Source organism: Populus nigra, chromosome 16 (genome assembly GCF_951802175.1).
Source record: "Populus nigra chromosome 16, ddPopNigr1.1, whole genome shotgun sequence".
Lineage (NCBI taxonomy): Eukaryota > Viridiplantae > Streptophyta > Magnoliopsida > Malpighiales > Salicaceae > Populus > Populus nigra.
In genome coordinates, this window is record NC_084867.1 from 12,951,798 (window position 1) to 12,974,866 (window position 23,069).

The window sequence follows — 23,069 nt, forward strand, 5'->3', positions numbered from 1 at the left end:
TATGGAAGGTGCAACCAAAATGTTCATCATCTCAATTAGGTCACCACTGGAAACAAAACAATTTGATGATATAATAGTATATGTAGCCTGGATCCAACACAGAGCGAGCATCATCAAGAAGCAAGCTAACTAGTAGTTTTATTATGACAGCAAAATTGTGACAAATTGTGTAAATAATACAGAAGATAAAAAATGAATTTCAATGACATACTTCAAACTATCATTTACAAAACTGTGTCTATACTGCTAACATGAATAGGATCATTTCTTGAACCTCAAATCTCTATGATGGCTAAATGCTGGATATCTTTCTCTGCGGTGACAACAATTTGATATGCTATGATAAATCAAAATGCTTTTGTAGTTCATCCTAATCAACAAAGTTTGGGGAAAATTGACATGTACAATTCACAATACATCATAGCAACGGATACAGGAGTGATCAATAAGCCGAGAGACGAGACTTCCTGGCTCTGGAGTGAGAGTAGATGTCAAGCTATTCCAAAAATGAAATGTCAATGACTCACTGAGAATCTTTTCAAAGAGAGCATCTTGGTGAGCTTTTTCATTCTCATTTGCCGGTGTGGTGAAGTAGCTGTTTGCATTTAGAATTAATTAAGGCACAAATGAGGTAAAGAATTTTTTTATGCGACAGATCTGTTGAAGATTTTGACTCTTAAAAGGCTAAAATATAAGATATCACGTATATACAAAGCCATCATAAACCAGACAAATAAAGGGTATATGCAAATTGCATTTGCCAAAAAAAAGAGAGAGAAAAAAGCAGTGCAGGTGAAGAACAACTTCTCTCGTCAAACTGTAAAATGAACATTGAGAATCCAGCAGACAGAGTACATTTTGGGAGGATGTATTCACTAGGAATTATCTTAAATTTTCAGCCGAAATATTTTCTGCAATATAAGACAAGAATTTCAGCACCAATTTCTCAAACCCCAAACACAAACTTATCCTTATCCACCCAATTCCAGACCAAAAACCTCCGTTTAAGTTGTCTCAAAGACAAGGCTGAAACACACCAAGTTTTTTTATCATAATCTGGCTAGACAAATTTGTTCTACTTGAAGCCTCAATTTATCTTGGCAAGAACACATAATCGTCAGTGGTTGGAGAGAAACATTTGAAGTTAAACAGCAAGAAACCCTTTGGTTTTGATCTTTCCCTTCCTTTTTTGGGGGAGGGGAGTGCCGTTATTACAACTAAACTCTGTTTAAAGCAAAATGTAAAGCAGAACATGGGGAACGATGGATCACATAAGATGGGACAAGGTGTTTTAATTTAAATGTAACAGCAAGTCAGCTCACAGACCTGCAACATAGGTTTCTGAACTTTTCAGTCATTAGATTTTGCAGATTCAACTTCAAGAGTCACTTTTAAGTTTTTCTTTTAGTTTTCCAATATGTATACACGAAGTTGTGGGGCAAAGGGAGTTGGAACCAGAACCCTATGTTTTCCGCAATGCATTCCAATGAACTCATAAAAAGCAACATTTTGAGCAGCTTACTAGTGCACGTGTGATTGCCAAAAAAAAAAGCTTATCTGAATGCTAAAAAATGAGTAAGCATGTAAAGAAATGAACTCAAAATTTGGAGAATACCTTGTAATATTCTGTGAACTAATGGGGAAGAAAATGTGTGAGGGTTGCACTTTCAACTCCTTTTGATCAATGGACTTATTCTCCTTACTCAAAAAATTTCTTGTGACTCTAGTCAAAAGATCAGCTCCATTCCATCTTAAACGGTTATCATCATACGTCATATAGAACTCATTCAAACACTTGGTTATAAATGGACTGCATGAAGAGAAGTAAATCAGTTCCAGAAGGGAGGTAAATGCTATAAAGAAAAGAGAACTAAACAAAAATCAACGCTGCTGCATTGCTACTTGGTTATGGTTAATGAAACTATAACCAAGACATGCTAACAGTTGGAAATGTTAATGAACCCATTGTAGAAAGCAAATAGAAAAATCATAGCAAACTGATAATGACACATTCTTATAGTAAGAGGATTTTTTTGGGGGTGTGGGGGGGGGGGATTGGAAAAACTAGGAAAGCCAGCATTGCAGAAAGAATACTGAGAAGAGGACAAATTTGCACTCAATTTGCTCAAATATATTAAAAAATCCTGATTAGCATATGAAGAATGAGTTTAGCAATTCATGGGAAAGGGAAGCAGATAACAGACAAAAAAACTCAGCAGTTAAATGACATGGGAAAAGGAGGGATTTAGAGAGATAAATGAGAGAGGGAGGAAGAGAGATCTTGGAAGCTAAACCATTCATCTATAAAAGATAATACCCATGAATTTAATGGATTAAATCCAAATAAATTTTTAAGTCCAAACCTAACCCGAAAAAATTTCAACAATAGATATGATTTCTGCCAGTAAAACACAAGTGCCACCAGTACCTGTGCTTTCTAAATGCCATCACAGCCCCATTCAAAGAACTTCCAGCTCGTGGATTCTCCAGGCCAACAGTATTATTAAGTGAAGACAATGAATTCAAAACTATGACATCAGAATCAAGATAGATACCGCCATATCTGCACAACCCAACAAAAATACATCACAAAAAAGTTGATTCTATACATAATAACAGTAAGAAATGGTGTGATTCAATCACTACATTACATTGTAGAACCGTCATCTGGAATATAAAATAAAAATACTTCTCAACTCGAGTGAAGAGGATATTAACTAAGGATATTAACTAATACGTGGTTTCCAGGTCAAGAGCCAGCATCAAAATTACAACATTTTGAGATTTAGCACTTGAAGACATAAGCTACTTATTTTCAACGTCTCAAAGTAGTGTCCTGAATGAGATTCACACAGGAACCAGCAAGCTGTTGCATCATTCCAAAGTATTTTTCTAGAAGCGAGCTTACTTGTAGAGAGCAGCAAGGCGGACCAGTTCACTATAATGAGTTGGATAAAACTTTGTCTTTCGCCACTGAAACCAAACTGAAGTGAAAATATGGGTGGGTGTATCCTTCAGCAATTCGTCGAGATTTGGCATGGCAACAGCAACCTTGTAACTATATAGAAAATAGTTGCATTGATTAGATTACAAATCAATGACTGAATTCAACAAGGCCTAATTAAGAGCTTACCCATCTTTCACAAAGCTGTCCTTGAAAAAATCCAGATCAATTGTCTCAGAGAAAATGACAACGCATGCATCTCTATGGTGGGAGAGCAGACTCTCAAGTCCCCTTTGGTGTCTAACACTGTGCATCCATGGTGGCGAATTCCACACCATGAATACCCTCATACCACACTTTCCATTCCTAAAAAATGAAGCCATGAAATCTGAAAATGACAAATGAGGATGCAAACCAGGAAAGTAACCCCATCTTTTCCCATCCGCAAGTATATGACTCGACTCCTCAGGCTTCCTCTGCTGATCCTTGGACCTCTTAGTCTTCATTCCAATCATCTGCTTTGTTTCACCACCAACACCACTACTCTTATCCACTACATTTTCATTTGCACTCAAATTCTTATCTCCCTTATAATCTTTAACTCCCTCCACGTTCGATACATCACTCAAGCTCTTACCTTTCATCAAATTTCTCCCATCATCCCCATTTAACCCATCACTCAATTTCTTATCTTTCATGAAATTTCTTTCATGATCCTCATGCAATACAATCCCATTTCCTTTAAAACTCACATCCTTACCAATATTACCATCACCATCCTTCAAAACTTTTCCATTATCCTCATTCAATACTCTCTTAACCTCACCTCTCTTCTCTCCAACTTCCGCATTGTGGATCATCTCCAAACCACTCAAACTCCTCTTCCCACCAAAAGGGTTCCTCTTAAACTCACTCAAAATCATCTTCTGCATAACCTTATCACCCCTAGTTAACCCAGTAACACCAACCCCATCAGGGTCTTGCAACAAAGGATTAGTCAACGGATTCAAAACTTCCAAATTCGACTTAAACATTTTATCCCTTCTCAAGAAATCACTCTTTTTATCAAACCAATCACCCCACCCTTCTCTTAAAGGTGACACCTTTTTACCTATTTTCAACAGCAATGCATCTTCAATACTCTTAACTTCGCTCAATTTCCTCTTAATTTCCTCATCGACAACTATATCATCACTGCCAAAAGCGGTCTTACTTTTATAATCCTCTACATTCAATCCTAGACTAAAACCATTGGAATTATAATCAGAAAAATCATAATCTTCTATCGATTTCTTATTCAAATACCTTCTAATTGAACCGGTTACATGATCCATGTAATACCCAGAAGATGAAATCGTGGGCCTTTTCGTGTCTTCTTCTTCGGTGTCGTTTTGGTCTTCATTGCTGTTGTTCTGGTGATATCCTTCTTCTTCTTTAATGGTGTCTTGTTCATCGATCTTGTCAATTGCTATTGAGAATTCGTCAGCTTGGGTCTTGAATGAGGAAGGAACTGTGTTTTGTTGGGGAGAGGAAGAGAGGCGAGTGTAGAGGAGAGAGACTGAGAAGAGGAGGAGGAGAGCGGCGATAACAGCGCATATTTGCGGACTGTAACGGGGACGGCGCCGGTTGCGGAGCATTTTTGGGCTGGTGCCGTTGAAAGGTGACGGAGGTTAGAGGAGGAAGGAGGTCGATGTAGATGGAGAAGGAGGGGAAGAGGAGGGCGGGGATAATAGGCTCATGGGCCGAGTAACGGTTAAAACAAAGAAAAGTATTAGACAGTGAAGTGCTTTTACTAACTTATAGTGGGCCACGGGCCATAAGTTTATTTAATCGCAATTGAGACTAAGTTTTTTCATTTTTTTTCCGAGTATTAGATTGAATGATAATATAAAGAGTATAGACTATTTTTTTTATGATCATATATATGATGGAAAAAAAAACATTACCCTAAGCATCTAAAAAAATAATGAAGATTTGCCCTTTTTTTCTAATTTAGTTCCTTATTTCTTTTCCTTTTTTATTTTAATTTAATTTTTTTATTATCCTCAAACTTTTTTAATAGTCATTCGGATTATCTTTGAATGAGTTAAGTTAACCGGGTTATGTTAAGATAACTCCCATATAATTTAATTTAAAATCAGAGTTGAGCACATAGGTGAGTCGAGGGGTTTTTTTTCTATTAATTTCATGTATTTTTCTCAATTTTATCCTCAAACTTCTACTAATTGATCAGGTTACTTTTAGATCGTTCAAATCAATTAAATTCTATAAGGACAACACCCACAAGATTTAATTTAAATGTGGGTTAGACAAAAAGTTTGATCAAAAATTTTTTTATATCAATCTCATCATTTTTTTTAATTTTATCTTTAAATATTTTTTCCGATCATCCGAAATATCTTAAAACTGATCAAGTTGACTAGATTATGATAAAGCAATTCTTAAAATAATTTAATTTTAAACTCCTAATAAATAAGGAGTCAAATCAAAATACTTCAAGATCAATCTATTTGTTTCAAATTTTTTTTGCTAAGTTTTAATATTTTTTATCCAGCTTGTATCGCATTTATACATAAATTTATAAATTTAGGTGAGATTTTGAATTTTCTTTCTGACAACAATTTGACAGAATTATTATAGTAATCAAGTATTTTCTCATTTAGACATTTTAAATTAGCACAATTATTAAACCCCCGTCTAACTATATGGATTAACCTATGCATTGTCTGACCCACTTCTTAGACAAGTCCAAGTGTAAAAATTATTGAACTCATAGTGAACTCAATTGAAACAAATAAAAATCGAGTTGATATTTTTTAAAAATTAAAATAATATTAATTTAATTGACCTAATTTAACTAAATTAACTTGCTTAACCCTATCATCAGGTATAATTACTACGCAAATTAGGATGACTAGCAAAGGAAAGTTGTTGTTTTTCTTATTTTTTTTTATCTTTTGAATTTCTTGATTATTTTTCCTTCCTGATAAACTTCTTACTTAAGTGATGGTGTTCTCTTGATATTATTTAAAGAGATCGCGAATTTACAGATAATTACTATCATGCCCATTTTACGGGCATCCTTAATTAGAGAGTCCTAGATCCCTAGGACGTAAAATGCATGTGTCCTTCATCTCAAGGGCGAAAGGAATTTGCAATTTCTCTTGGTACAAAGGTAAAGTCCATTTTATGCAGTGATTTAAGCCATTTGGACTTTCATAAATAAAGTTTTTTCTATTTTTAAGCGTCTCAAAATAAGGACAGCTTTCATTTTGGGTGCATTGAGGCAAAAGTAAATACATCAAGCATGGATTAAATAATATAAAAAAAAGAAATTAAAAGAGAAAAGGGTGCAAAGTAGTGTTGTTACTGGTATTAGACTCATTTTACTTTATAATGAATATAATTGTAAAAATAATTTTGCCTCTTGGCCAGCACGATGGGAGTAATAGGTCTTTTTAGTTTTCTATGAACAACACAAACACTAAAATATCATTAGAGAAGAAAAGAAAAAAAAACCATGTTTGGTTCTTAGTGGCAGTTTCGGGATTTTATTTTTGAATGTATAGTTAAATTACTTAAATGCTTTTAAAGTAAAATAAATAAATTTGATCAAGGGTTATTTTTGTCTTTTCAAGTTGATTTTTTTATTAGTTATTGTTTTGTTAAAGGGCATTATGGTTTTTCAACCAATATTTAATAATATTAAATTTTAAAAAGTAGATGGATTATCCATTGTATATATCAAGGTATATGTGATATCTTTTGGTGGTTAAACCTGTTTTTTTGCCATGTTGTTGGAAATGCTGCCGCATTATATTCCTGATTGTAAAATTTATGGTGTAGGTTATGGTTGGGTGATTTTTTGTTGGCAAGCTTTTTTTTTTCTCCTCCTTAAAATTGGTCTTCTTTGTTGTTTATGTTTCTACTTTGATCCTTTTACTTTTAATTTTTAATTTTTTTTCTTGATATTTTTGTAAATGTTTTATTGTTTTTCAATTTAGTTCTTAAATTTCAATTTGTTATATATATTTTTTTTCAATTTGGTCCTTATTCTTTTGATTTCTATTTTTTTCCTAGGCCTTTTATAAAAAAATTATTGGTTTTCAATTTTACCCTTCAATCTAAGTTTATAATGTGTTATTTTTAAAAAATTTGGTCCGTACTCTTTTAATTTTTTTTTGTTGGAGTTATTTTTCTTTTTCAATTTAACCCTCCAATCTAAAAATTATAATTGCCTTCTAATTTATTTTTTATTTTGATATTTACTCTCATTCTTTTAATTATTATTTTTTTAGATCATCTTGTATAGTTATATTTTTTTCAGCATTTAATTTGTTAGGGATTATGCTTCATTATTTTTCCATGTATGATACTTCCAGCTTAATAACGTGGATCACAAGTTTGAAAAGTTAACGTGGGTCAATATTTTTTTTAATTTTTTTTTATTTCATCGTTCAATATTATTATTTTTTTTAAGAAAAACTAACTTTGTGATTTTCTTCAAAAAAAAAATCAATTGGGTTGTCTCAATCTCATGGCGTAAATCATAGATTTTACATATTAATTTAGGTTGGCTCATTTCTTATTACCTAAGTTACAATACAAGTCTATCGCACTACTTATTGAGCTAATTTTTTTTATTTATTTATATTCAATTTTATACTTATATAGATTTTTTTAAAGATATTATGTTTTTTTTTCTAAAAAAAATTTATGTATTTATTATCGTTATTTATTTTTTATCATCTAATTAAAATAAAATCAACTTATTATATTATAAAAAAATTAACTTATTAAACTCAATAGGTGTTATAATTCAAATTATTGATTTTTCTTATTTCTTTAAAATGCACTTGATAAACATTATTTGAAAAAAAAAAACAAAAAACAGAGTCGCCGCGTAACAAGAGGTCATGCCTAGTTCATTCTAAACATTCCCTGCAAATCAAATGAAAAACAAATATAGCAAAATATCAATAAACTGCCGAGATCATAAACCTATTGTAACAAAGGCAAAGGCAAAAGGCAAAGGCCACATTCCATTTAATTGACAACAGCTCAAAATGATATTCAAGAAACAAATTCGTTCGACCAAAAGAGAGCTAAAAGCTGAATTCAAGAACAAGTTCTATCCACCTAAACAAGTGATATTCACTTGGGAAACCGATCCAATTCAGCCTGGAAAGCAAACGCGAAGGCAAGCAAAATGTTGGTCAAAAGCACCATGCCAGAATATATGGTTATACGAAGTCTTGCTTGGTATTACTGCCTTCTGATTTCAGGAAATTTTACTCACAGCACGCAATGGAGACTAAACCCTCGTCATGCATTTAAGATGGTTCACTGCATTGGATGTTCTTGTCATTAGCTTCACCTCATTAACCAAAAACAAAAAGCACTTAAGGCAATGTTAAGCTCTTCTTGCTTGAGATCTGTGATTGCCCCAAGGTTAATGGCTGAGACTTTCACGATTTCCATCTCCACTATCTTCTCGCTCAACAACCACTTTACAGTCTTTGCCTGCGGCTGCTGCTATCACCTCTCCATGTTTGTCATATTCTTCGCATAATTCTGGAGACTCTTTCATATTGGAGCAACTGACAGTTTCAATAGATGCTTTGCACTGTTCCCCAACAGATTGCAAAAATAGCTTCTGTTTACATTCTTCAACATTTCCACCTTCTTTGAATGCCTTTTCCGATCCACAGTTATAATCCATTCCGCTGCTCACCGTAATATCTATGGCCCTCTCACCAGTTGTTGGGCAAGATCTATTCTCAACTTCAGCATTTTTTGGTAACTTTTCATTACCTCCATCGTGACAAGATCTATTCTCAGCTTTATCATTATCAGATAAATTTCCATTACCTCCATCATGATCAAGTCCACACTCGACAATCCCATCAATCTCAGAATTCATCAAAGTCAAGCTATTTTCTGTATTACTCTTGTATTCACCAGAAACCAGACCAACATGCTGTAATGCTTCTTTGCTGTCTCCATTAGCATTGCTGGGGGTCACCGCACAATTTGCCACCTTCTCGTTTCCTTCATGATCTGAACGGCCTTGAAAACCTATATTCTTGTCTTCAAGGCCAACATGAAATGTCATATCTGGTAACTTAACATTTTGAGTCATCCTACTTGCATTATCCTGACTTCCGACAATAACATTGCCAGATGATCCATTACCACTGAATTTTGGCCTGATCAACTTTCTTCTTTTATGCTGCTGACCTGATAAGCCAGTGTTTTCTGTACTCCCAGTAATGGCATCGCTTTCAATCTTCTGCACTTTTCTACGACGCTGGAAATCTACAAAAGGTATCACTTCAGGCATTTGGAGACCATCCCCCTTGCCGGCTGAAATATCATCCATGATAATCTCCTTTGAGACCTTTGGCAAGTGATCTGTTAATAACTGGGAATTCACGGTCATCTGTTTCTTATTCTTGAGATTTGTAACCTCATCATGCCTTTTCACCTGCTGCTTAATTTTTTTTTCCTTCACCCATTGGTCGTGACTCTGGTGCAATATGGTCATGACTTCATCAATTGATGAATCAATATCATGTTCATCTTGTTTGCATACTTCTGAAGGCAAAGCTAAGCGGGAAAAGACACTTTTTCTCTCCCGATGATCAGAGTATATTCTCTGAGAGTTTTCATGTGTATCTAGATTTATCGAACCATTTTCATGGCGTTTCAATCTAGGAACACAAGCAGCAAATGCTTCATTGTTTTCATGCTGTGACATTTGATGATCACATTCCTCTTGTGAAGAGACAGGATACCTAACATCAGACACAAAGGAGGAAGACCTGTTAAGGCTGCAGGAACAAGAGGAAGTGTCCTCCCTTGTCCTTTCAATCCCAGAAGAGTTTCTTTGCACATTTTCAGGATAAGCAGCACCAGGGAAAAGCATGCTGGTTCTGTTTGCATGGTCATGATGGCCAGGATATGAATATGGACTGTCACTGGATAACAAAGAATTAATGTTTTGGCATTTGCTAGTACTTTTAGGCTCTATATTTGATGGAAATGATTCATTTACAAATGAAGGGAAGATGTTGTGAGGGGGGCATTGAGGAACTGAATTACAGAGCTCAAATGATGATGGGCTCCTATTGTGCCCAGGATTTTCATTCATAGACGAGTTACTAGCCACATGACCAGGATAATCAACACTTGGGAAAAGCATGCCAGACCTGTTCAGGTGCTCAAGTTGGTTGGCATTGGACAACGGAATGTAGTCGGACAAAGAGGCATTGATGTTTAGGCGACTGCTTGTACCTTCAGGCTCCACATGGGGAGGAAATGATTGATCAAATGAAGGAAAGACACTGCTGTGAGATGCTGGGAATTCAGGTACTGAATTAGAAAGGCCACGGGATGACGAGCACCTATTGCCAAGCCTGGGGACATCTGGGTCATAAGGAATATTGCATGCACCAACTCCATCTCCATAAGATGTTGAATATAAAGCATTTGACCTAGGCAATCTATCAACATCCAATGCTGAAAAAGAAAGCTCAGAATTATGTGGCTCCATCAAGTGACGTGCTGTAGGAGATTGTCGAAATTGATCCTTAATTGCTTCCAAGATGGGCCGTCTATAATATTGAGAGTTTTGCAGCTCCACCAAATTTTCTTCTGCGATGGTCTTGCTAAAACATTGAGGTGGATTAGACTGAAACATACCAGTATGCTCAGTTGAGGGTTGCTGAAAACCATTGTCCTCCATCATCTCCTGTCCTAGCCCATAACTTATCGCAAAGTTGACATAATCAGAACTTCTTCTGCTTGTACGAAAAGAATGCCCATGATGATTAGTTAAAGCATCCGTCCTAGACTCATTCCCTAACATACTGCTTGTCACAGCCCGGGCATCCTCAGCCAAGCCTGGATTAGACTGAAACATACCGGTATGCTCAGTTGAGGGCTGCTGAAAACCATTGTCCTCCATCAGTTCCTGTCCTAGCCCATAACTTGTCGCAAAGTTGACATAATCGGAACTTCTTATGCTTGTAGGAAAAGAATGCCCACGATGATTAGTTAAAACATCCGTCCTAGACTCATTATCCACATCATGGTCATTCCCTACCATATTGCTTGTCAAAACCCGGGCATCCCCAGCCAAGCCTCCAACTTCACTCAAAGAGGCCACAAACTGCTCCTTTGAGATAAGCGCTCTGTTAGTTTTATGTTCATTTCTGAAAGGAGGACTTGTGTACCTATCATACTCTCTTCTGTGCTTGCTGATAGAGTCCCCAAAGTACTCAGTGGAGATGGTAGAGCCAAAAGGAGCATCTGCATCTCGCTCATCTTTCTTGCTATCAATCATTACGAAGCTGCCATCATCAGTGGCAGTTCTAGCTTCTTTTGCAGAGCACCCAACTGATCTTACAACCTTGCTTCGGGTAAATTGCCTCTCAAGTGTCCTATCTTTTATCTTTCGTTTACTGAACGATAAAAGAAGATTTTGAACCTGCACAATTTGTGAAGAACAGTCATTAGTTAAAACACCAATTAGAAATTTTCAATCTGTTCAGATTAGACATCGTTAGCGAAGAAAGACCTGTCTTTCAGACAACCCGAAGTTGAACTTGTATGGTGAAAAATAATTTTCTCTGATTGCATCACGAAATTCATTTTCAGAGAGTGGTTCACACTGCCACATTTGGATGAATTTTACCTAGGAACAACACATCAATATAAAAAATCATAATATACATTTTTTCCTCCAACAAAAAGACAAATAAAATGAGCAATAAAGAGGCATAATACCTGCGCAGGGAATTGTTTTCCAGATGAACTGTAAGCGTGGGGTACAATGTTCATTGCGCCATCAGAGCAAGCTTGAAATACACCATGAAGTTCTCTCCTCTCAAATTCAAACAGAAACAAAACCATTCCAGCTTTAACCTGTTTCACAAAGTCAGCCTGTCCTGACGGAAGGCCTAATAATTTCCTTCTAAAACATTCTTTCCTTGTAGCCCTGTTTGACATAAAGATTGCACCAAACTCGGGAAATTTTCCAGGAACATTATTAGGCTCATAAAACTCCATTGGAGCCCTTGATGTTATCTGTGAATTCAGCGATAATACCACAATATAGATACTACATCAGGAGGCACAAAGAGCAGCAATGGAAGTGGAAAAACAGATTTCTGCTATTTCAAAAGAGTTAGTATCCTCGTATGAATAAGGATAGAGCCCCAACCATACCAGTTAAAAGTAACGAGAACAAGGAGACAGCACCCAGAGAAACTGAGATAGACAGAAAAAAAATGAATGAAAAGTTCTGCACGCGCAACATTGGAAACATACATAACAAGCAACTCAAATATATCAGCAAGAATGATGCTTTATCCCTTGATAAATGCACAAGAACTACAGCAAATTATAAGCACACAAAAGAGAGAGAGAGAAATCTTAATGCCTTACGTTATCCCTTGATAAATGTACAAAATTTCAGCAAATTATAAGCACAGCATTGACAAGAAAATTAACGCCAAAACAAGCTTAAATTCCCTTTTATTAATAATGAAAATAGAGTTACTTTCAATGTAATTAAAAGAAATAATAGAAACAACCAAACAGTAACAAAAACACCAAACGACAGATAACAAGCAAAACAATCGAGTATCAAATCAGAAAATTAAGACCTGCGCCGCTAGCCAAACAACAGAGAAATAAAGCTACTACATTCTTTAAAAATTAATTAAAAAAACTAAAAAAAGCAGCAAATTAGTTAACATAAAAAAATAAAAATAAATAATAAATAAAAACTACAATCGATGATATTATAATGAGAGAGAGAAAAAATCCAGAAAACCTGACGAAAAGGATTTTTCGTTACTTTGTTAAGTTTTTGGCTTCAAAAACGAAAACGAAAAAAAAAATCTAAATTCTAAATGGATTGGCGTAATCGTTATCATAAAGCACGAGAGAGAGAGAGAGAGAAGAAAAATAATTATTATACCAAAAGGAGTTGCAGAGAGGATAGGGAAGGCCGCTTGGTTTGGTTTGGTTTGGGGAAGGTTGAGGATCGTGTCAGTCAGTGAGACTATCAATCACAGAGAGAGATTGAAGGAGTCGTAGTAATCTGCTTTAAGAGGTAACCACCGCCTCTCCTCTCGTTTTTGTATGAAGGAAGGTGGCGGTTTTTCAATATGGAACGTGTGGATTTAATGTGCGATTTGTCTACTTGCCTTTTCGGCGCGTGATTTTCTCTCGTTTGGTTGGGGACTCGATATTCAAATCAAAGTTATTTTAAAACGATATTATTTTAAGATTATTTTAAAACGATATTGATTTAGTTAAGATTACAGTGGCAGAGGTTGCAGGCAAGGAAATAAGAAAATTAAAAAACTGTGTTTGTTCCTGCGGTTTAGTTATATTTAAAAAAAAAAAAAAATTTATTTTAAATTTATTTTTTATTTTAAAATTATTTTAACGTATTAATATCAAAAATAAATTTTAAAAAATAAAAATATTATTATGTCATAATCCAATTTTGGATCTCTAAAAAATATTCGTATATTTTTTTAATTCAAAAATCCAAAAACAATAAAATTCAAAATCCAAAAATATTTTCGGGACATGAAAAAATAAACTTTCAAGCTACAAAAAACCAAAACACTAGAAGAATAGCTTGATTGAGAGATTTCAACAAGATAAAATGAATAAAGAAAGAAAATTGAGATTGAGTTCTAAACATGACCAAAATTAAAAGAATTAATTAAGTTTAAGGACTCAATTAAACTTCAAACAAGTTTAATTGACTTATTTAAAGACTTAATGGAAACAAAAATAAAGTTTGAAAGTTAATCGAGCAAAAATTAAGAGAATTAATTAAGTTTAAGGAGGTAATTAAACTTTGAATGAGTTTTTGTGGATTCAATTAAGGATTTAATTGAAAAAAAATAAGTTTGGAGGCATAATTTGGATCAATTCGAATTTTTTTTGGAGGATTAAAGACACAATTGAAACTTTAAAATGCTAAATTGATGCAATCAGGGGCTTAATTGAAAGAAGCTTGAAGTATGACGTTCAATTGAGGACCATGTTGCAGAGGTTTGAAATCAAGAATCACTTTGTGAAAAACATTGAAATTTAAGAATTCAATTGAAGAAGGCTAAAAGTGGAGTTGTAAGGAATCTAAAAAATTAGAGTTGATTAAGGTTCTTTTGTAAAGTTTCAAAGGTATATGGATCAAATTGAAAGAGACTATAATTTCATTATTTATTGTCTTCTTCCCACTAAATAAAAAAAAAATGCCCAAGTGGCACTTTCATACCTTTGATTCTTTCTTGTCTCTTTATTAAACAAGACAAACTTCACACCCCATGTACTTTTCACTTCTAATTTACTCTAAGCTAGAACCTTAGCTGTATTGCACCAAAAGCCAAAACTATAGCCCTTGTTAGGATAAATCCAGCCAACAACAACCATTATTCAAGTCAGTAGTAGCTATCAAAGTTGGATAATGAAAGGATCTTTCAAACTTGAAACTTCAACGGGGCAGAGCTTCCTCTACAAGCATTCGTTTTCTGCTCTATAAGTGGCAAATTGAAGATGAAACATATTAATTTCAAACTTGATAGGATTTTTTCCTAGAAGCAGTTGCAAAAATACATAGCAATAAAAGAAAAGGATAGACCTGGATTAAAAAATAAGAAAAAGACTGAAACTTTAATAGAGCAGAGTTCCCTCTACTAACATCCATATTCTGATTTTTAAATGTGGAATCGAAGAGGGAACATATTAGTTTGAGACCTGATACATTTTTTTCCCTAGAAACAGCCACAATAATACATAGAAGTCGAAGGAAAAGACATATGTAGATTGAAAAACAAGAAGAAGACTTAAACTTCAATGGAGCAAAACTCTCTCTAAAATCATTCATTTTCTGCTTTGCAAGTGGGGAATCAATGAGGGAATACATTAGTTTTAGAATTGATAAGATTTTTTCCAAGAAGCAATCGCAACAATACACATAAGTAGAAGGAAAAAATAGATCTGGATTGAAAAACAGGAAGAAGATTGAAACTTCAATGGAGTAAAGCTCCCTCTACAAGTGTCTGTTTATTGCACCGTCAATGAGAAATTGAAAAGGAGGTAGAGGAGTTTCAGATCCACCAAGTGCTCCTCCTCTAACAGCTACAACATATGATTCCACATGCCAGAGCGACAGTGCCACACGCTTTCACTTATTGCCAGGATTACCTAGGTTGATTCCTAACCCCTAAACCTTTTTTTGATAAATTGTTAGTTTTTGGAACAAAATATTAATTGAGAGTATGGTTTTGAGATTGTCTGATTGAGTTATTAAGACAAGAATTATCAATTTGTTTTGTTTTATTTTATCATGGACAAGCCTCAAAAATAAAAAAAAATTATATCTGCATAAATAATAAAAAATTACATGGCATGATTTAGTATCTTTAAATACTAAAATTTAAGAAAAATAGTTTTGTTGATATCTTTTCATGCATTTTTGGATTTAATAATTAATTTATTAAAGCACACATTTCAAAAACATCAAAAAATTATTTTGTTTCTTTTAATATATGAGATTATAAACTTATATGTAAGATGTATTTCCGATATTGAAAACAATTTCTTTTATTTTTATGATATGACTCTAGAATGGCTAGGCAATAATGGTTAGAAAATACAACAGTATTTTAGTTTGTATCAGACAAATAAATAATGCAACTTATCTTAAGTAAAATGTATTAAAGGTGTTATGTCCTCCCTATACATGACCAACTATCTTATTTATACTCTTAAACTAGTTAGGATTTTTAATGATCATAATATTAGACGTCGATTCTATTCCTTTTTTACTAATAAATGACAAGAATTCAGGGAGGATGTTTACTACAATGACATACATGTGTAATAATTTTAATGTATTTTTAAATAAAAAATACTTTTAAAAAATAACAATTATCACAATTTTAAATATTATTAAAATAAAATAAAATAAAAAACAAAAAACTGTCTTCTTTCTCTCTTCCAAAACCCACGACCACAGGCCCAAAAAATACCACAAATTCTCCACCACCAACTTCGGTGTTCCTCTGTCTCCAAATCAGCCATGCTTCCTTCCTTTCCACCACCATCTTGCTGCCTCTCCACTTAGCAGTAGCAGTCCTTCATTCAACCCAAAAATAGCTCCATACCTCTCATTGTTTTTCCAACTGCTCAGATCTCCCTAACAAAACCTTGCAACAGCCACACAAACCATCACAAAACAGCCCCAAAGCTGCCCCGAAACAGCCCCAAATCGCCATCCACTGCAGCGCCTCACTCCTTCATTTTTCACCCTCCAAACCAGACCAATCTCAGCCATTAAAATACCATCCAAACAACCACTTTCCATACCAGAAAAATCCATGGCAACCACCCCTTCATTCCAGTAAAAAAACCCAGGAAAAAGAGAGGAACGAGTGAGAAAGGGAAGAAAAACCGATAACCGAAATCCAATTTCGTGAAAGAATGTCCAAAGTTGACCTTTTGCCATCTATACGGGTCCAACAATCGTTTCCAAATTCAATTTAGACAAAGAGGTGTTTGGTCCTACGTTACGCAGCCGTTGTGGCTGTGGTTTAAAAAAAGTTATTTTATAAAAAGTATTTTTAGTTGTAGTTGATTTAAAAAAATAGGTGTTTAGTTAAAACTGTAGTTGAAATTGAAGTTGAAAAAAAAGTAGTTTAATGTGTTTGGTTAAGAATGTTTTTGAAATTGAGGTTATAAAATAATTTAAAAAAATATAAATTAATATTGATGATTTTTAATTTAAATATTGTGGATTTAACTATTGCGGTAACATCATGAAATAAATCATACTTTATATAAAAAAAATTTATTGTTCTATTAAACTATCTATAATTCCATTACGTACAAAATTTATCTGACAAGAACTACAGTTTCCATAATTTTTTAGCGTGTAATAAAATTAGATAAAATATTATCATGTATAAAATTCACTCTAAACTAGTTTTTTTAAAAAAAAATTAACAAAAAAAAATTAATACACTAAAAAAAAAAAATCCACGCAGTGCAAGTGAACAGCGCAAGAGAATTGCACTTTTCACTATTTTTTACATGAACAGTGCATCCACTTTGCACTGTTCATGTTAATTGCACTGTTCATTGAACAATGCAATTAACACCACAGTGCAAGAAAAGTATGTTACACTTGCTTCTTCCAATCTTGCGTTGCAAACATAGAAAGTGATGGCCCCATGAACAGTAATTAATGGTTTTTTCTTTACCAAATGCTTGACTCCTGTGTTTTGATTGAAACGCAATCTCTACCGCGTAAACAAACAGCCTCAAAATCTTCTACAACTGGCTCCAATTTCAACGTACTAGCTTGCCTTTTCTTTTATGGAACTAACATTTTCTTTAATAAATTTCCTTCACTACTATCAAAAAAGGAAAAAAAAGGATTAACATCATGATTTTATAAAAACTCCAACTTCGACTAATTCTTCAATAATTATGGATTAATGTTAGGATTTTTATAACAAAAAAATTCGACTTCAACAAAATCTCCTACAATTATAGATTAATGTCACTTTTATATATATAAAAAATACATCATGGATGAAATCTTATATTTCTAGGTATTAAGAGCAAATTCTTTGTTAAACTTGCACTAGAATGACCTAATCCCGTGACAAGTTCTAATTAATTCAAAGCCCAATATAAACAGGCCCATGCCCACACTAGTTCACAAGCCCTGGTCCGAAAAAAGAAGTCAGAGAAAAGCCCAGGTAGAGAAAAAAAAACCTTCTTCTCCACCAAGAAAAGCAAAATAAAACCCCAAGCAATCTCTCTCGCACGAGCACACTCGCATTCCCAGTTTTTCCTCTCTGCGTTTTAGTATATTTATTTAATCAATCAACCATGGGTGATAGCCAGTACTCCTTTTCTCTCACTACTTTCAGTCCTACTGGAAAGCTAGTACAGATCGAGCACGCATTGACTGCCGTTGGATCAGGCCAAACTTCTCTCGGAATCAAAGGTTGCAATTCATTTTTTTTCCTTTTCTTGTTGGTTTCGAAGATACTATGTTGTTATTGGGTTCTTAGATACGATGTTGTTGATGGGTTTTTTTTTTTTGTGTTGTAGCTGCAAACGGTGTTGTTATTGCAACTGAGAAGAAATTGCCTTCTATTTTAGTCGATGAATCATCTGTAAGTAAATTAATTATGATTTTTTTATCTCTATTATATTCTTTAGTTAAAACCTTTATTTTTTTTTCCTTTTTAATTGTGTTTTCATATGAAATTTCCGGGTTTGCAGTTTGATCTTTTAGCTGTAACATAAATTTAGAGACTTGGGTATGTGGCATTTTATTTGAAGTGGCTGATGATGGTTTAGGAAGAGTAACAAGTAGTAACATAAGTTTAGTTCTTGCCAATAAGGCGTTGGTCTGGTAGTAAATGGGTATGTAATTTGACTTTTAGTAGTGATATAAGTTTATTGACATGGGTTGGTTGCAATTTATTAAAATCGGTGTAAATTTGTAATTTTTTGGTAAAAAGAAACATGGGTTCTTGACAATGTGGTCTTGGTCTACTAGTTAACGACTCAAAGATTGAGACTTTGGATGCTGGAATGTGTAGATTTGAATCATCTGTAATCCCTTGGTCTACTAGTTAAAGATTGAGACTTTGGATTCTGGAGTGTGTAGATTTGAATCCTCTTTAATTCCGCATCATATGGAAAGGTGACCTTGGCTGTTTTAAATCATGCTGTTTCTTGATTGTGGTGTAGATGGTTTGATTTTGGAGCCACCTGATTGGTCTATTATTCTAATCGGTAAGATGGTTCATAACTTGAGTTGGTTTTTGATGGTATTCAATTGTTTGTTATTTCAGGTTCAGAAAATACAGAATCTGACACCTAATATTGGAGTTGTCTACAGGTTTGTTTCTGCCTGCTTGTTGGTAACTAGGAAGGTTCATTTTTTTTCTGCTGTTGTTTTAGCGCTGTGATCAGTATGAAATTTGACCCAGAGTGATAGATTGAGATAGAAGCATGCCTACTCAATAACTGAACTTCAGTAGAACTCCTTGTAGTTCAATGTTCTTTATTGGTATGGTTATGGACTTGGCTTTGACATGTAGCTCACATACCCACCAATAGCTGTTTCAACAGGAAAAAAATAGTTGGGCATATTGTAGTTCTTTAGGAAAAGAAAAATATAGCATGCCTTTGCTCTTGGATTTGTAGATTAGACATCTTGGCTATTTGGTTGCTCAATGAGTCACTTCTTTCAAACTCGTGCAACTTATTAGCCTATGTCAAAGGGGTTGCTTTGTTGTATTTTTGTCTTTACAGTCTCTGAATCACCTGTATTTTGTTGTAGTGGAATGGGTCCTGACTTTCGAGTTTTAGTTCGGAAAAGTAGGAAGCAGGCAGAACAATATCATAGATTGTACAAGGTACTGTTCTTCAAGATTTTCTTCATTGTTTTACTTCATGTTTTTTCTTCAATTTTGTTTGAATGTTACTGATAGCGTGGCCAAATTTCCATGGCTTATCTTATTATGAATGGTATATCTGCATCCTTTTGTTGCCTTTAAACATACATAAATAATTCGTCAAATGCTTGACAATAAGGTCAAGAGAATTTATCTAGAAAGAAGTTATTGGGGTTGTCTAAATCAGAGGACTTAATTAGTTGTCTTATTTCCCTGTAATGCGATTTTAACCCCAAGCCCAGCTGAATTAATTTATCAAATCCAGGGGTTAAGTATCAGATTACTCTTTTATATCTAATTCTTGTCATCTGTTCTTGTTAATCATGAAGTTTGTAACTTGTGAATTGTTTGTAGGAACCAATTCCTGTCACACAACTCGTGAGGGAAACTGCCGCTGTCATGCAAGAGTTTACTCAATCTGGGTACTGGCATCTTTTATACAATTGAAATGTTTCAGTGGTTTTAGTTGATTTCTTATGTAATTTAGATCTGAATTTCAATTTCCAAATTTCAAAACCTTAGCCCTTATTTTAATAACCCAACAACTCTCATCCTATGTTCCCGCATCAGCATATCAACTCTTCACCTTGTTTCTTGAAGTTTGAAACCACTATCCCTTTGTTTTTCCTCACAGAGGTGTAAGGCCTTTTGGAGTATCTTTGCTAGTAGCTGGTTTTGATGACAAAGGTCCACAGCTGTACCAGGTATCTGTGCTTCCTTGTAATATTGTTGGAAGTCGTTAACTATTTTTTGTTTATACTGGATTATCCGCTGCAGATTTCATGGTAGCCCAGTATTCAAAAAGTTGTATGCCTCTGCAACTATTATGCACCCTTCTGCATTGCATGGTTCTTTTGATTTGCTTGTAAAACCACCTGTTCCAGGCAAATAGCCATGTTTATGAGGAAAATCTGTAGCTTGTAAAATAGTATTTTTTCATAGTGTGTTCCTTGAAAAGTTACTTGGATGCTTTTCTCATCAGCTGGTTAGCAGATATGAAAATTGTTATGGCCAGGGTGGTTGATAACTTTTTAACTCCTTGTTTTTCTTGGTTGAGATTTGGATGCATTATTACTCGTGTTGCCTTTCTGAACATATGTTCACCGCAGGATATACAAGTTAATTTTATGTTACTCTAGCACTCAAATCATAATTATTCTGAAGATGTGATATTTTGTATTTGTTTGGCTAGGTTGATCCCTCAGGTTCCTACTTCTCATGGAAAGCCTCAGCAATGGGAAAAAATGTTTCAAATGCAAAAACGTTTCTTGAGAAGAGGTATTTATTGTTTTTGGTAGCACAAATTGCTTCAATTCTACAAATACTTCCAAGCATCTTCATGGGTTTTCCTAGCTACAACAAATGCATTTACACCTCCACCCCTAACAACTGCCAAGCATATGCTTCATTCAAAGTTGTAGCTACTTCAATTTTCAACTGCGAGTTTTCTTTGTCCTACTCCCCTGTTTCTTCATCTTATTTATTGTGCTTCATCTTTCTCATCCAAGAAGAATTGGATTTTATTTTGGAAACAAAAAATAGAGAAAAAAAAGATGAAGAAGATTGAAATGACAATTTTGCTAATACATCTGTCTTCTTGCTTTTGTTCCATTGGACACGTGCTTGGTAGTATTGTGGTTTTATGTCTGCATATCTTCATTTGATTTGAACAATTTCATTTGCCCTAACTTAAAATGTGCTTTGTAGATACACTGATGATATGGAGCTTGATGATGCTGTACACACTGCTATCTTGACACTGAAAGAGGGGTATACTATAAATTTCCTCCACCTTTTTTATTTTTGAATTTATGTGGTGGTGTTGAGGGATGTACGAAGTTTGATATATTAAAAGGAGAAGAAGATTTTTCAGTGGGTTTAGCATACCTGCGACATGCATGTCATCATTTTCACCTAGTTGATTACATGATTGAGTGATATACATATAAATTTAGCCATTTAGGTATTGCTATTTTCTGCCACACATGCTTAATGTGTTGTAGGTAAAATGAATTCTGGGTAACACTGTTCTAGCTGGGGCCTTCAGCCCTGAGAACTTAAATTGGCTCTCAACACTTTCTTTCTTCTAGGTTGATTTTAACAAGTTGTTAATTTGTTGAGTCTTGCTTCTATAATCAGAGTGATGGTGGATTAGTCAGCATAATATTACTATTTGCAAAGGGGTCACAGAGAGTTTATATAAATGAGCATTCTAACGTTTCATAAAAGTGCTGTGAGTGCTTACCTTGTACCCTTACAAGTTTATTTTGGTGTTTGCAGATTTGAAGGACAGATCTCTGGGAAAAATATTGAAATTGGGATAATTGGTGCTGACAAGCAATTCAGGCATGCTCTTTCATAACCCATTTCCTTTTTAAGCTTGGTGATGGTGTCATGTAATTTTGACTTTAGGATGAGTTCCCTAAGTAAATTGCTCAAAGATGATTTCCACAAGTAAATTGCAGTTTAACACTGTTCATTACTAGTTAAAAACTGATATCTATAACTTTTTGGATCTACACCAACATGTCATATATGGCCTTCCACTTCTCGTTTCAGTTTTGAAGTTTAGTTTTGATTTTCACGCACGCATTCTCTAGTTTCTGTCTTCCTTGTAGAAAAAAGTTACATGTGATAGAACCATGGCGTTCTTATCTCTTGTGCTTTCTTTACTGCAGGGTACTAACTCCAGCTGAAATTGATGATTATCTGGCTGAAGTGGAATAGAGACATTGTATTATTTGGCTGAAGTGGAGTTCTTTCCTGTATGACACCAATCGAGATACTCATGTCACTTTCTTTTGGAATCTGCTTGACTCAGTTTCTTTTAGCTTAAGTTTCTATTAATTCCAAATTTGTAGAACTGTGATTTGGAAATGTTATGAGACTTCTCTCCAATCTTAGATGCTTCTAAAGTCGCGCAACGATGTGATTTCCTTTATGATACGTTTGACGAAAGGCTGGAAATTGGTCTTTTCCATGATACTCATCTCACTCCAATGCTTGAGCTGATTATTTAATTCCAACTGAGAACTCTGTAGAGGGAAAGAGCGGTGGCAGCCATGGATCAATCCATGAAAATGCAAAGAGCTACTTTAAAAAAAAAAAAAAATCTCGGTGGCCCTTGTTCCGCTTGCAACAGTTTTTCAGTTTACACTATATCTTTAATATCTCTTTAATTTTGATGTGATGCAAGATGTTTTTTAATTAAAAATATAGTAAATTTATTTTTTATATATAATTTGTAACACCATCCAGCTTTCAAACAAAATTTGTACTGGAATTTTCGGTAAAATATATTAATATTAACACTAATAATTAGCATATTGTGTTTAGACAAAATAATCCCAGTGTTATTTAAACTTGTCCTTCTCTACCAAACACGGTCGGGGGGCACCACGAGGTGACGGATACCTAATTTTTTACTAGCTGAGATATTTTGAGGTTCACTTGTCCCTTCAGTAAACAGAAAAGGAACAGAAGCTATTCTTCACTCATGTAGTACATTATCCCAGAAAACAATCTTCCATGTCCTCTTGCTTTCCTTTGCATGCTGGATGCTCAGGGATACTCAACTGTAGATATTCCTTTTATGCGTTCATGGAAGTCTAATC

The 23,069-nt window shown here is 34.3% G+C and overlaps 3 protein-coding genes across 5 annotated transcripts; 1 reads left to right on the forward strand and 2 right to left on the reverse strand.

The window, feature by feature from the left end:
- Window positions 1-115: 115 nt before the first annotated feature.
- LOC133675813 (uncharacterized protein At4g19900) lies at window positions 116-4,693 on the reverse strand. Its single transcript, XM_062097303.1, has 5 exons — window positions 3,134-4,693; window positions 2,909-3,058; window positions 2,429-2,563; window positions 1,616-1,810; window positions 116-595 (listed from the first exon to the last, which is right to left on the reverse strand). The coding sequence occupies exons 1-5, from the start codon at window positions 4,579-4,581 to the stop codon at window positions 409-411; spliced, it is 2,115 nt and encodes a 704-aa protein (XP_061953287.1). The 5' UTR covers window positions 4,582-4,693; the 3' UTR covers window positions 116-408.
- A 3,274-nt stretch (window positions 4,694-7,967) lies between these two features.
- LOC133675578 (uncharacterized) lies at window positions 7,968-13,106 on the reverse strand. 3 transcript variants are annotated; one of them, XM_062096999.1, is made up of 5 exons: window positions 12,933-13,106; window positions 12,176-12,217; window positions 11,735-12,034; window positions 11,526-11,642; window positions 7,968-11,435 (listed from the first exon to the last, which is right to left on the reverse strand). In XM_062096999.1, the coding sequence occupies exons 3-5, from the start codon at window positions 12,014-12,016 to the stop codon at window positions 8,397-8,399; spliced, it is 3,438 nt and encodes a 1,145-aa protein (XP_061952983.1). In that variant the 5' UTR covers window positions 12,017-12,034; window positions 12,176-12,217; window positions 12,933-13,106; the 3' UTR covers window positions 7,968-8,396. The 3 variants fall into 3 exon arrangements, with proteins under 3 accessions (XP_061952983.1, XP_061952984.1, XP_061952982.1); XM_062097000.1 differs by lacking the exon at window positions 12,933-13,106 and having other exon boundaries at window positions 12,176-12,909; XM_062096998.1 differs by lacking the exon at window positions 12,933-13,106 and having other exon boundaries at window positions 11,735-12,909.
- Window positions 13,107-17,767: 4,661 nt separating this feature from the next.
- Window positions 17,768-22,353, forward strand: LOC133676368 (proteasome subunit alpha type-2-A). Its single transcript, XM_062098039.1, has 10 exons — window positions 17,768-17,990; window positions 18,098-18,162; window positions 18,850-18,896; window positions 19,341-19,416; window positions 19,810-19,877; window positions 20,090-20,159; window positions 20,648-20,733; window positions 21,163-21,225; window positions 21,736-21,801; window positions 22,134-22,353. Exons 1-10 carry the CDS (start codon window positions 17,873-17,875, stop codon window positions 22,180-22,182), a joined length of 708 nt encoding a protein of 235 aa, XP_061954023.1. The 5' UTR covers window positions 17,768-17,872; the 3' UTR covers window positions 22,183-22,353.
- The last annotated feature ends 716 nt before the right edge of the window (window positions 22,354-23,069 follow it).